Below are 14,842 nucleotides of genomic sequence, written 5' to 3' on the forward strand. Positions count from 1 at the left end.
TTATTTTAAAGTTTTCTTCGATTTTTTTCTATTGTGTAGTATGAATAAAAAGCTCCATAACATAAAGTGTTGTGAAACCTCTGGTGCGAGCATAATAAATAAAGAAATTTAAATATCTTTTCAATATCCTACAGGGAGCCTCAAGATGACCAAAAAGGATAAAAAGCTCTCTTAGCAAATTTCATGAGGTCAGGAATTTTTATATATTTTATGCACTGCTTTATACCCATTGCCCGGTACATGATAGATATTAGGTGAATATTTGTTGAGTGAATGAATGGAAAGAATACTACAAGGTGTGTGATTTAATTAAGAAGCTAGATTTAAATCAATGTATTTCATGCTATCCAAATCTAGGAATGAGTCCTTAAAAAAATAACCAATGGCATTTTTCTGAATTTTCAAAATGCAGGCTTCTATCAAGATTCATGATGTTATTTCACTCTTCAGTTGTACTAAGCCATGGCGTTAACCTTTTCTTTCCAAATACATATTCTAAATACATATTCCAAATACATATTCATAAAATAATGAAATTAATATCAAAGAACCTATACTTTGACAAAATAGTTTTTTGAGCAAATGTTGGTTTGTTTAAGAATTATTTTTTATTGATTGGTAGTGTTTATGGAAGAAGAGATCTGGAATAGAATCATGCATGAAAAAGATATTCCACCTGGCTGGTGTAGCTCAGTGGATTGAGCACAGGCCTGCAAACCAGAGGATCGCAGTTCGATTCCCAGTCAGGGCACATGCCTGGGTTGCAGGCCAGTTCCCTGCAGGCTATTTCCCAGCAGGGGAAGCACTAGAGGCAACCATACATTGATGTTTCTCTCCCTCTCTCCTTCCCCTCTAGAGATAAATAAATAAAATCTTAAAAAAAACAACAACAAAAACTTTAAAAATAATTTTAAAAAAAGATATTCCAGGTACTAACACATAAATAGGAGTTGTAATATATTATATTAAATAGTAGTTTTTACTTTTAAATAGCATATGATTGGTTTTTTTCCCTGAAGAAATATGTTTATACTAATTTGTTACTGGGCTTATTCTAAAGCTGATGTTTTTTTCTCTACATATTTTCTGTAATCTCTAACAACTTTTAAGGTTGGTCATCTTCTCTGCTTTTGCTTGCTCTTTGGACAAACCATTCAAAACTCTCAGTTTCATATTGGTTCATTCATTTTCATAGCCAAGTTTCCTAAAATACATCTGATTAAATGAGAGTACAATTCCCATTAATTAAAATAAAGCCCTTAAAAACTAAAAATGTTGATATGTTTTAAAATGCCATTTTTTGACAGATGGAATGCGGTGTGATAAACTCAGTATTAATTTCAAACATAAACCAATAAACACTGGGCCTCTAGCTATAGGAGGAATTCTGTAGGTAGAAAAATTGATTGACCCAGGCCCCGCCACCACCACCACCCATAGGTGCTGTCCTGCTGTGGAATCCCTTCGCTCAGTTTTCTCCTGTCCAATCAGGTGGAATGCTTGACAGGCACATGGTTCAGACAGCTCAAAATAACTTGGGACCTGTGAGCTGACAAATGCTCTGGCTCCGGTGGTGACAGGTTGTTCAGCTTCTTACAGCCATCTTCACTGAAACTAAGGTTAACTCCTCACTCTCTATGGACAGCCACTTTCTATTTCCAAGGGCGTGAAGAATTTTCTTTTTCTCCTGTGCGTTCATCTAAAAGTTCTCCTTGGATAAGTGTCGTCACAGTGGAGTGCCTGGGTTGGACATCTTCATCTGGGTCAACTATAAAAAGAAAGGTAATATTCAGATTTAAGTTCTCGAGTGTGTTTTGATAACAAGGCACTGACAATGGAAGAGGGGATATTTCAGAGTCCTAATGACTGTTGTTTAGAGTAAAACCAGGATAACTTTCTAATTATGTATGAAGGGACACAAAATTACATGAGAAATAAAATTTTCTGCATGTGAAGATTTGGGAGGGGATTGATGAAATTCGCAAAGATCAGAGCCTACTTTGGTACTAGTGAAAAATATCTCAACAGAGAGTCATGACATGCTGCATATATCATTGGAATTTTCCACACATTCATTTATTAGAGTGAGTGTGTTTGTATAGAGAGTATGTGTGCAATGCCTATTTCTTTTTTATAGGAAATCAAAGCTGAAATAATATGACTCCATAGAGAAAGACTTTCATTTTATATTTTTTATCATGTAAGAGGATATGCCTGCTATATTTAGTGTTGGGAGATCTGCTCCCTGGATTAATGTACACAACAGCTGCAGAAAGTCTTGCTCAAAGGACATTGCTCTTTCTTTCTCCTCTCTCTCTCTCTCTCTCTCTCTCTCTCTTTCTCTCTCTTTCTTCCTCTCTCTCCAGCTGTACCAGAAAGACACTGACAGTAGCAATTGTCTGACCTGGTACATTGCAATATTAGCAGTACTTAAATTCACATCTTGAATTATATTTTAAAAACTGTATAATCAAAGAAAAAGAGAACATGGGTTAATATGTATCTTTATTCCCCAAAAGTGAACATCTCAGTATTGATGCTAAGAAACTTTATCAACACATTTTTTACTCATACTTGTTAAAGATGCTAGCATCAATCACTTTGAAAGAAACAAAACAGCTATCCTGTTTTCCTTCTCTAAAAATTACTAGGATTCAATCACTTTAACAGTGGCAATGATTAAATGAATTCTACAAGCTCTAAGTTTAAAAGTTGTTGTAACTTTTTAGTCTCTCCTGAACAATAATTCGTAAGTTCACATAAAATTTATAATACTTTTCTAGGAAGTTGAGGTTGTCTATACTTATAGCTATAAGAAATGTATTTTTAAACAAAAAATATGCTGTCAGATGCATGATTTAACAACAAGCAAAATATTTAAAATCAAGGCCATCCCAGGAAATCTAAAATACATGGACACTACACTTACTTTGTCAAGAGACGAAATTATAAACGTTACAGAATCTTATAATAATGGACTATGAAACAAACAACTGGACACTATCCAAATTCTGGAAGTTTGTCTCAACTCCCACTTATAGAGTATGGCTAATGTTATGAGAACCCCTAATAACAGGTTAAAACACTGATTTTTTATATGTATATTTAGAATACAGACTCTGTTTACCTGTTTCTATCACAATGTATTTACAAAGGTAAACATGTGTTCACTGGAATAGACTCAGAACTGCAATTCATGAACAAAAGTAATTGAATGAGTTTTTATTCGGACAAGGTTTTGGAAATCATAGTTTTTCAAATTTACGTTTGAAGAAATAGGACATCAGGTAAATCAGGCTTCATTGTAAAAGATCTTTAATGAACTAAGGTCAGTATATGAAAAGGTGACAGTTTTTAAATTAAAATTTTTAACAGTTAATTTCTATATGTAACAGGAATAATGAACTCAGCTCACTAACCTGAAAATATAAAACAAATAATACTTACCCCAGAATAATTAGTTTCCTTCACTGCCATTGAAATTTGACAGAGGCATTGCTTATCTTGTGGTGTTATTGCCTATAACAAGACAAAAAACTGAAATTTTAACTAATTCCCTCTCCTAGGAGATAAAGAAAAATCAAGTACCACGAAGGTATTTTCTTAAATTTTTATGGTGCTTCATACTCGACAAAGAGCTTTTAAAACTACTGGAGCATTGTAATTTTGCCTAAAGAAAACAAGTTCAGGTAAAAGCAGAATGTTCTGCTCAGAAATTTAAGAATATATTTTCAGCAGATACACTTTTGATGGGCACAAAAGTTAGTGTGACTAGACCTATAGTCGCTGAAGAGTCCTTAGAGCTCATGTGTACCAGAGTCACCTTGACGAGCTGCACATACCTCCGCTTGGATCACAATACACTCCACACTGTGGGAGGAGCCCACAGAGCCTGCCCGCCAAGTTCCTGAACTTGCACTAGATCTTGAGATCTGGAGCCTATGTGAGGCACTTGCTTCTCTTCCACTCTAGCAAATATATTGTCAATTTAATTAGGGAATTTATCTTTTTTAAATCCTTAATCACCACAGAGAGAGAGAAATATTAAGAGACTATAAGAGGACAAAAATGTTCTTTTTTTTTCTTATTTAAAATGAATCTTTGAGTTCGTGGGGATTGACAAAGGATTCTCATTTGGGATTTCCTATTTCATAGCTAAGCTCATCATGAATAGTGAGATCTTGAGAGCAATATAAAACCTTCCGTGCCTATCATTTTTGTGACTACCACCAAACCCTTTTTTGGTCCTAGATTCCTAAAGTCTTCTTGCTTACTTTACATTAGCCTTTCTATGGGTCCAAAAATTTACTTGTACTTATTTCTTTGCTATCTTTCCGATTAAATACTACTTAAGACTCTGGCTTCAGTATCTTTTACTAGTGGTTCTCTACATGCTTATCTTCTCTACATGAGAACATACATAGCATGTTTCATAGTAGCCTACCTCGCCTTCTCTCACTCAAACTAAATCTTTACTTTCTTACCTTCCTACCTTTACCAACTTAATTAAAACAATGTGAGAGAATGGCTTACTCACTTTTAGCCTATTATCTAAAAATCTGTTTTACACTTTGAATCTCTGCCCTTTAAAGTAACAGATCCCCACTAATTCTTCCATGTATCATTTGTGCTGTCTCTGTATTTCAACATTCTCTTCTAATAAATACATTTCATTAGTCTGCACTTGATTTTATCTGCTATTTTTCCTCTTTCAAACTGAAAGAGAAATGAAATGAATGGGACTTATTTCCATGTTGTTACTGACATATTTCCATATATCTCAAGTTCTTACTCTGGTCATGTAATAGATACTAATTTATTGATGCCACTCATACCAAAGTTAGACTCAAAATAAAACTAAGTTGGGGATGCTCACTGTCTTAGTGAGGGGATGAGCATTGTAACAATGAAGAAAGATTTGCCTCAAAGTGCATTCCATCTGCAGCCAGATTTTAAAAAGGTGATCCGTACCCAACTTTCCAGGACTAGTCTATAAGTAATGGGATTTGGCTCTTGGGCCAGCAACAGTTTCTCCAGGAAAACTGATGCTTCTCTTGTGTGACATCATGGGGTATAGAAGGCAAGACAAACCAGTCAATACCAGCAAAAAAGAGGGAACAAGGTCTAATTTGGTCAATTATTCTTCCCCTAAAGAATATTCTAGGCATAATAATTACACATCAACAGAAAAAGATTACTTTAAATTTGTATAGTGCTTTCAATTTCTAAAGTGCTTTCCCAAACAAACCTATGAAGTAAGCGGAGTAGTTCTGTTCATCCTCAGGTTCGAGGTGAGTTACTTAAATGTATCTATCTTTTCCTATTCCATTGCTCTAGAAACATAATTATTAAATATTAGGCTATTTTTGTTACCCTAATCAGATTTGTTTTCTCTTTAACTATCTAAGAATACTGTGCTCGCTTCAGCAGCACATATACTAAATATCTAAAGATACTGCATAGTCAGAAAACTTAAGATTGATATTTGAATCCAAGTTACTTTATATTAGGTTTTGCCATTAGGCTTTATATTAGGTTCTCTGGCCAGCGACCCAGTTTAAATATTCATATCATAACCAAAAGATGAGTTTAGACCAAATAATATTTCTAACAAGATCTTCCTAGAGCCTACAGAACAGTAGTGCTGAGTTAACACGAATTGAGAAATGCAGTCATGTGCCACTTAAAAAGGGGCTGTGCTTTGAGAAATGCGTCATCAGGCAGTTTAGTGATGTGAGCATCAGGGAGTGTACTTACACAAACCTGGGTGTGAAAGCCTTCTACTTAATTGTACATGCTATATTTTTATAAGGCTGGCATCCTAGTAGGTTTGTTTACACAAGCATCACCACAAACGCACGAGTAATTGTAGTGTGCGTCCTGACATTTGGTTTGGTTTGGTTTGGTTTGTGTAATGCAAGTGTCTGCCTTAAACTTTGATTGCCTAGGCATCCACTTCAACGAAGGCTATCTAGAATAAATGCACTGCCAGCCTCGAATTCAGATAAAGAGCCAAGCTGCCTCACCCCACTGCAGCGCCTTTGTTTCAGAAATCTTGATTTTGATAACTGACCGTTGGGGCCATTTGCTTTTCCCCCTCTTCCCAAGGCCTTAACTTATGGCTCTCCTGTTTTAAATTCATGAATAAATAGTGGGCCCATGAAAGCCTAGGTCCCCACCTCCACCCCAGTAAAAACAAAACCCCAGACCCCTGTTCTCTCATTTCCCTTGAACTCCTGTTGCCTCCCTGGCATACTGTGTATGTTCCAGGGCCTATAAAAATTTTGTTTTCTTCAAAGTCTTTTACTAGTTATTGCTGAAGGGCATCTTGTATCATAATAAGAGCCCCGAGGTTTGGCCAGTTGTCACACTGGTTTAGAAAGAAGAGGTGTGCGTGGGAAAGCTCACACTGGTCCAGGTGAGTCCCCAGGCGTTTCTAGCTGATACTAGTAGCCTGAGAGCACTAGGAAGCTTTGCACTAGGACTTCACAGCATGACCACATCATGATGACCTTACTTACCAGAGCAGCAGCATCACTAAGTGATAGGAATGTTTCTGCTCCATTATAATTTTATGGGACTACCACTGAATATGCTGGTCATCATTGACCCAAGCATCATTATGTGGCACATGACTGTATGCCCAAGGGTATCAGCATCAGGTTTCGTTTGCTTGAACCAGACTTTTACATTTTTAGCATGTTTTTAGGGAAAATTTTTTCTTTTTAGGAAAAATCCATGGGAAAAAAGCATAGAGATATTTAGCAAAGTAAAAAACATTCCATAAATTTTCCATGTAGCCAAATTAGTTTCACGATTTACTAAAGTCTATTGTGATTATTTATGCCAAATTAATTGTTTCATTTTCAAACTAGGACCATTTCACCAAAACCATGATCTGTTTTCAAGGTCAATTGCTCCTTCTTATTTTGAAATTGACATATAATCTAAGTTTCAATTTCGTAGGGAGCAGAAATAGAGAAAACTCAGTGTCACTCCAATGACCCCCAATGAAATATCTAAGAGAACTCTTAAATTTCCTTTCCTGAAACCTGCTCCTGGCTCATCCAAGTAAATCATTCCACCACTCACCTGGTTGCTCAATCCATAAATATTGGCATCACCTTTAACTCTGCTCTTTCTTTCATATTCCACATTTAATCCATCAGCAAATCACACTGGCTCTATTTTCAATAGATACCACAAATCTGACCATTTCTCACCATTTTGCTCTAATAGCCACTCCCTGATCCAAGCCACCACCATCTCTTGCATAGCATATTGCAATAGTCTCCTAACAGATTTGCTCATGTCCACATTTGCTCCCTTTAACTTGATTCTTTGCATAGCAGCCATGATTAACCTTTTTCAAAACCATGTCATCTGCTTCTCAAAACTTTTAAATGATTTCCCATTCACACATTTAATAAAAGAAGTCGTCCTTCCCATGATCTGCAAGGCTTTACATGGTCTAGCTTCGTACCTTTGTGACTTCTTTTCCTTCTGCTCTTCTTTTTCACTCTCCTCCAGGCTCACTGGCTTGACTCAAACATAGCAACTAATCACCTACCCTGGCTTTGACACTTTCTTCTCCCTCAGTCAGGAACACCCTTCCTCCTGCATAGCCACATGGCTAACTTTTCCACTGCATCGGATGCTTTCCCTGACCTTCCTAGCTAAAAGACCACACCTTTCTCCCTCCCTTATCATTCTCTATTCCCTTGCCCCACTTTATTTTTTTGTCAACATTTACATCTTTCCCACTACAGTGTCAACTCCACAATGGCAGGGACTTTATCTTTGATTCACTGTTGAATCCCACAGTTCCCAGAATAGCACATAATAAATGCTCAATAAATATTGGACGACTAAATAAAAGCTAGTGTATCCATAATAGCACTTGGGCTTTTTTTTTTTTTGAGCTTTTTAAAAGTACAAATGTTATAACATTTTAAATTAAGGCTTTAAAGAGAAAGTAATGCATTTTCATATTTCCTATTTTAGATAATTATTAGATTAACAATTGACATATGCATTCACATCTGAGAACCCTCTGAGACAAAATTGTTATTGTCCTATTAATAGATGAGAATAACTGAGATTCAGATGCATTAAATGACTTGCTCAAGATTGCAAAATTATTCAGTGTTGGAGCTGAGATATGAACCCAGGTTTCTAATTATAATCAGATGTTCTTTGATACTTCTGATATGAAAACAAAGCATAACTCCATGATGCATTTTATCCGTTATAAACACACTTCCATTTGAAAGTCACCTTGAAGTTACTTCTATATTTATATTTATATATAAAATGTATTTATATTTTTTCTTCGTGTCTATAAGTTTTCCTTGTAAATACGATTATGTCTATCTACCTTATTTTTCCCTGCAATTAGGAAAAAAGATAAACAGCAATTGATTTAGCAAGATATTTTAATGAACAAAAGAATTCAACAAATATCTATGGATCATCTTCTATGTGCTGTGTGTGTATAGAAATGATGATGTATAAAACAAAGGAAGGTAGACAGAAAAGTAAACAGGCAACTTTAATATATTGTAATAAGTGCTGTACTTGGAGGTAAGAACTGTGAGTTTTAGGAGCACAGTGGAGAGGTACCCAAATCAGAGAAAAGAAAAAAAATTCCTGGGGAATGTCTCAGCTAAAAACTGAAGACCATGTAAGACTTGGCCCAGTAAGGTAGTAAAGGGAGGTGAGGACCGGGAGCAAAGATAATACATGCAAAGATCTGGAGACAGCCCAGTTTGTTAATGAGACTACATGTATTTCAATGGAATATAGATAATGCTGAATTAACTACAAAGCAAAAGTTCAGTTTCTCTTTAATGTTTGTCCTTGGATCAAGTCACTTCAGTAGTTCCACTTCCATTTCTTATCATGGTATGTGGCTATGGTTGTTAAATAGTACTAGTAGTAGTAGTAGTAGTAGTAGTAGTAACTACCATTTATCGAAAATTTACTAAATGCCAAACACATTTAAAAATTACTTCCACCTATGAGATGGCTACTGTTATTATACTTGTTTTATAGATGAGTAAACTGAAGCTTACAGAAGTTAGTAATTTTCTTGAGTTTATACAGCTAAGAAGTGTCAGAACTTGGATTAGAATCAGATATAACTCCAAGTGTTAGGTAATAAATACTACATTAAAATGTTAAAGAGATCTTTTAGTTTGAATACCTAAAAGCTTTATTATCATAATAATGTCTCATGGCTATAACCTTCAGAACAGGCACAAATTTACACATTAATTAGCTTCTTTTCTTTAAAAAAGGAAAAATAGTTGCAGCGAGCAGGGATTACTTATATAAGTATTTTCTATTTCCATCATAAATATGAACTTCTTAAAAACTCTTCAACATTAACATACACCTTTACCTGTGTATTGATTTTTACTAATATCATTTGAGTGCCCATTATAGTGACTGGCCCTATTTTAAGGGCTTTGCACTCATGATGTTATTAATCCTCACTCCCCTGAAAAGTAGATATTATCCATGTATTACAAATAGGAATCCAAAGTTCAAAGAAGTTATGTAATTTTCAAAGTCACACAACTGCTAAGAGATAAAGCCAGAATTTGAAAACAGATCTGATTCCAAGACCAACGCTTATTCCATGTTGCTGAAAATAAAAGCCATCTTAACATATCTAGAGACAAGGAACATTAAAACACAATATGCAGTATGCCCTGGCCAGGTGGTTCCATTGCTTGGGGCATTGTCCTGTACACCAAAAAGGTGGCAGGTTTGTGTCTCAGTCAGGGCATGTACCTAGGCTATGGGTTTGATACCCAGTTCAGGCATGTACAGGAGGCGACTGACTGATGCTTATCTTTCACATCGATGTCTCTCTCCCTCTCCCCCTTTATCTCTTTAAAATCAATAAACAAATCCTCGAGTGAGGATTAAAAAATAAATAATTAAAATAAAAAACAATATGCAGTAGTGTCCGACAAGCAGGGAGAAGGCCATTCTAACTTATAAAGCACCTAATTTTTTTCCTCACATTTAAATAAATACGGAAACTCAAATTAAAATAGTTGATTAACAAATGAGAAGGATATTCAATCAGTACATTTTCAAATAGTATTTTGTACCTCATTTCATATATCTTTAACTGTCCTTCTACAGAGTTAATGCACAAATAAGACAAATTTCCAACTGGGATATCAATTACACTTTTATATACTATCATTTACTTTTAATTTAAATTTAAAATATCCATGTAGTTCTATTTGATGAGTATATCGTAATTTAATTAACTAATTTTCTATTGGACAGGGTTCCAATTTTTCACTTTTTCTATTTATTTATTTTTATTGTATTTTTCCATTACCGATTATCTCCTCTATACCCTCTTCCACCTCCATCCACCCCCATCCTTGTACCAATTTAAAAAAATATTATCATCTGTACTATGATAAATATCTCCATAGATCAATCCTTGTACCCATCCAATACTTTTGCATTTTCAATCAATCTTTTTTCCTTAGCTCCTCTTTATTTCTTTTTTAAAATTAAATTTATTAGGGTGACATTGGTTAATAAAATTTATAGGTTTCAGGTATACGATTTTATAGTACATCATGTGTATATTGTCTTCTGTGCTCGCCACCCCAAGTCAAGTCTCTCTCCATCACCACCTACCCCTCCCTTTACCCTCTTCTACCTCCCCCTTCCCCAATTAACCTTTTTAAAGAGACACAATAAATTTCGCCCAAACAAGTGGGTACAGCTGTGGCAGCAACTCAAACTGTGGCAAACATGTGGAAAAACATTTCGAGTAGGTGATCCTATTCGCCATCTCTATTGCCATCTCAAGGTCACTGCCTACTTTGCCAATTTGGAGATTAGTTTTGGATTAACACTCTAAAAGTTTGAGAACTAAAGCAGTTCCTAGAAAACCTTATTTGTGATATGTGAGACTATCATATAAGTAATGAATTGATATAACTTTCATCATAGAATCTTAAAGCCAGAAAAGATTTAGGAGTTTGCTTTCCTCTCCATTTTCCCAGCACAAGTCCCATCACTTAATAGCCAAAAATGGTAAATAGTTTTCATCTCCATTACCATCTCTGACTGACTGGTGGTGGCAGATGGAGTAGAGTGTTCAGAAAGTTGAGGTCAATGGGAAGAGTAATCAGCTGCATCTTTAAGGAAGAGAGAGAGGAGTAACATCCTATGGTTTGCAAGTTTGCCGTCCATCTAGTAAGTGGGTGAATGAATCAATAGATATAATGGTAATAATATAAAATTGGTTTTCATTGCCAGAAATTTTAGTCCAGGGGACTTAGAACAAAAGTTATTTTACCATTTTCTTAAGACCTTAAAAATTTTTATTTTTTGAATCAATAATGTATTTACATAATTAAAATTCAAAAGTCAGGAAAGAGTATACAGTGAAGAGTGTCCTGTGTTGCCCCCCATTTTACTGTTTCCCATTTCCCCCCTTCACCAATGTTAATTTAAGAGATATTTTAAAACCCAGGATCTAATTGATATCTTTGTAGAAATTAAATTATACTTTCTTTGAAAAGGCTAAATCAGTATAGTTTTCAAGAGCAGATTGATCCTATAAACAAGAGTGAATTTAAACTGTCTCTGGTTTTTTTTAAAAAAGCATTATTTTCATGAGTTAGATCAAGTTTATATTTTCACCAACCAGTTGAGATTACAGGATCAGTATCTTTTTTCCCCTAAACTCATTTATCCTAGAAAGAATGGAAGGGAGGTAGAAAGAGAGGAGGGGAAATACTGATATAAGAGAGAAACATTGATCAGTTGCCTCCCAAACATGCCCTGACCTCCTGACCAGGAGACCACACCTGCAACCCAGACACATGCCCTGACTATGAATCAAACCGACTTCGCTTTGCAGGATGACACCCAACCAACTGAGCCACACTGGTCAGGACTGAGGTCAATATCTCCCCATTTCTATTATTTTATTACATTTAAGGTAAAGGGGAGAGGATGGAAAGCAAATCTCTGTTTATATATGAAAGTACTTTATAGCTAAAAGCCCTTTACAGATATTATCAAAACTTAGGAATTGTATTTAATGTCACTATAGCCATAGCGTAGCTTTCACAATTGAACTTGTATTTAAAGAATTTAACAAAGTGGTATTGCCTATGTTTTTATTTCCAATTTCAATTAAAATCTTTTAGTTCCTCTTCATTTTACAATTTGAAAATAATCTTTAAGTCTTTACAGTAAATTTTGTAAATGTATTAAAATTAGGCAATTTTTAAATTTCAAGCTTTAAGTTCTTAAGAATCTATCATGATGTAATAAATATAGATTTGTTATTCTCTGAAAATGATCTAAACTTACTGTCATTATTATTATTTTTCACAGCATGCAAGACGACAGCATAGAATCTTCTACTTCCATTTCTCAGCTTCTGAGAGAGAGCTATCTAGCAGAAACTAGACATCGGGGAAACAATGAGAGGAGTCGAGCAGAGCCTTCCTCCAACCCTTTCCATTTTGGCAGTCCTTCTGGAGCAGCTGAAGGAGGAGGAGGCCAAGATGACCTTCCAGATCTTTCAGCATTTCTAAGCCAAGAAGAATTAGATGAAAGTGTCAATCTGGCAAGACTAGCCATCAATCATGACCCTTTGGAGAAAGCAGATGAAACTCAAACTAGAAAACATCTTTCTTCTGATCAGATGAAACACCCATCTAAATCAAGTGTTGACCCTAACTTCTGCCAGGATAACTCTCGAAGTCTTACCAGCTCTAAAGAGAGTCCCCAGGAGGCAGCAAAGCTACAGTATAGTTCTGAGGCCCAGTCCAAAAAAGTATTCTTAAATAAGGCTGCCGATTTTATTGAAGAGCTGTCCTCCCTTTTCAAAGCCCATAGCTCCAAAAGGATTAGACCTCGTGCCTGCAAAAACCACAAGAGCAAATTGGAATCTCAAAACAAAGTTATGCAGGAAAATAGCTCCAGTTTCCCAGCTGCATCAGAAAGGAGAGAAAGGGCTTCTGTTCCCATCCCTATCCCTGCAGATACTAGAGATAATGAAGTGAATCATGCCCTTGAACAGCAGGAAGCTAAGCGGCGTGAAGCTGAGCAGGCTGCCAGTGAAGCAGCTGGTGGAGACACCACCCCTGGGTCTTCACCTTCATCCTTGTATTATGAAGAACCTCTGGGACAACCTCCCAGATTCACTCAAAAGTTATGGAGCAGAGAAGTTCCAGAAGGAACCAGAGTACAGTTGGATTGCATAGTGGTAGGAATTCCACCACCTCAAGTAAGGTAAACGCGCCCCATCAGTAATGCTTAGTAATTGCTTTCCATCTACCATAATTCTCCTGAGTTTATCTTGTAAGTAAGTGGTTTCAAAAATCATATACTCTCTTTTGAGAAAAATAACCAGAGTTTAAAGAGCACTGTCCAATAGAAGAACAACGTTAGCTGTCTATGCAATTTAAATTTTTCTAATAGCTACATTTGTAAAAAGTAAAAAGAACTGAGCAAAATTAACTTTTTAAATGTTTATTATTTAACTAATACATGAAACATTATCATTTCAACATGTAATCAATGTTAATAGTATTAATATTATATTTTACATTCTTTTAGTCATACTAGGGCTTCAAAATCCAGTGTGAATTCTACAATTACAGCACATCTCAATTTGGCTACTAAATTTTCTTAGGAAATAATTAAACTGCATTTAGATTTTATCAAATTTAGAGTTGAAAAAGTAGATTGACATATGAAGGTTGTTCCAAACAAACTTAAATTTTTTATAGTAACTGAATTGAATATCAGGTTTTTTAATTAAAATTGACATAATTTAAAGTTCAGTCCCTAGTTGTACTAGTGATATTTCAAGTGCTCAATACGCACATGGCTAATGACTATGGTATCACACAGCACGAGTCTATAGGCTGAACTTGAAGTTTAAAAAAAGAAAGTATTTATGATCTATACTCAGTGAATACCTGTGATATTTTTTCAATTTTAAAGAAAGCCAAATGATAGAATGGAAGCTAATAGAATGAAGGTAGACTAATGATGTTGCTAAGATCAATTTAGAGACTCATATCATAGCTATTGTATTTATTATCATCTTTTTGGTATCAGCTTAATATATACTATTCTTCCTAATGCTCAAGCCTTTCTCTAGTATAACAGATGAGTAGAAAAAATATTCATCTTCTAAGTGCCTACCAGTCAGCTCTTCTGTGAAGCAAAGGAAGCTTAAGCTTCAGGGCTCCTCATTTGCATAAGCTATGCCTAATTTTGTGTTCTTATTTTCTTTTATTTTTTTTATGTGGACCTTCCACATTTATTAGCTTCAGGCCCCACAAAATGCAGATCCAGCTGTAGCCCCAGGCACTTGCTACCTATAACACTATAATGTAATAATATGTGAATAATGTCCCTGAAGTATATTACTTTTGTAGAGAATTGCTGACATTTAGAGTCCTATACAAGTTACTTTGCCTCCCTAATACCGAATTACCACTAGAACATGACTTTATTGCTATTTAACACTTGTTCTAGGTATGTAAGCAGTCCTCATCTTTTTCTTACAGAATATTCCTATTATAGGACAGCAATCATATTAGTAATACTATTTTTATTTATATATGCCTATTGATTCCAAGAATTCTAGTGCAAAGACATATTCATGTATTGAATTTTGCTTTTCAAAGGCAATATAAAGTAATATTAAATATTATTTCTACAATGGCATATAATTACTGTCTGGTTATCTAAATGACCTCCTTGAGGGCAGGCGTTCTGTATTTTTACCTTTGCATCTTGAGCACCAAGCACAGCTTCTGGCCTATAG

The 14,842-nt window shown here is 35.2% G+C and overlaps 1 protein-coding gene across 4 annotated transcripts in view; it reads left to right on the top strand.

Annotated features, from left to right (window-relative positions):
* MYPN (myopalladin) overlaps nucleotides 1-14,842 on the top strand; it is a 126,680-nt gene that overhangs the window by 30,553 nt on the left and 81,285 nt on the right. The window contains exons 3-4 of one of the 4 annotated variants that reach the window (XM_053663832.1): nucleotides 1,664-1,782; nucleotides 12,391-13,293. In XM_053663832.1, coding sequence (XP_053519807.1) covers nucleotides 12,392-13,293 — 902 coding nt within the window. In that variant the 5' untranslated portion in view covers nucleotides 1,664-1,782; nucleotide 12,391. Of the gene's footprint in view, nucleotides 1-1,543; nucleotides 1,783-12,390; nucleotides 13,294-14,842 lie in introns of those variants that run through there. The other 3 variants (XM_053663831.1, XM_053663830.1, XM_053663833.1) reach the window with 3 other exon arrangements.

The sequence above is a fragment of the Artibeus jamaicensis genome, unplaced genomic scaffold (genome assembly GCF_021234435.1).
Source record: "Artibeus jamaicensis isolate MK-2021 breed Jamaican fruit bat unplaced genomic scaffold, CSHL_Jam_final contig_332, whole genome shotgun sequence".
NCBI classification, from domain to species: Eukaryota; Metazoa; Chordata; class Mammalia; order Chiroptera; family Phyllostomidae; genus Artibeus; species Artibeus jamaicensis.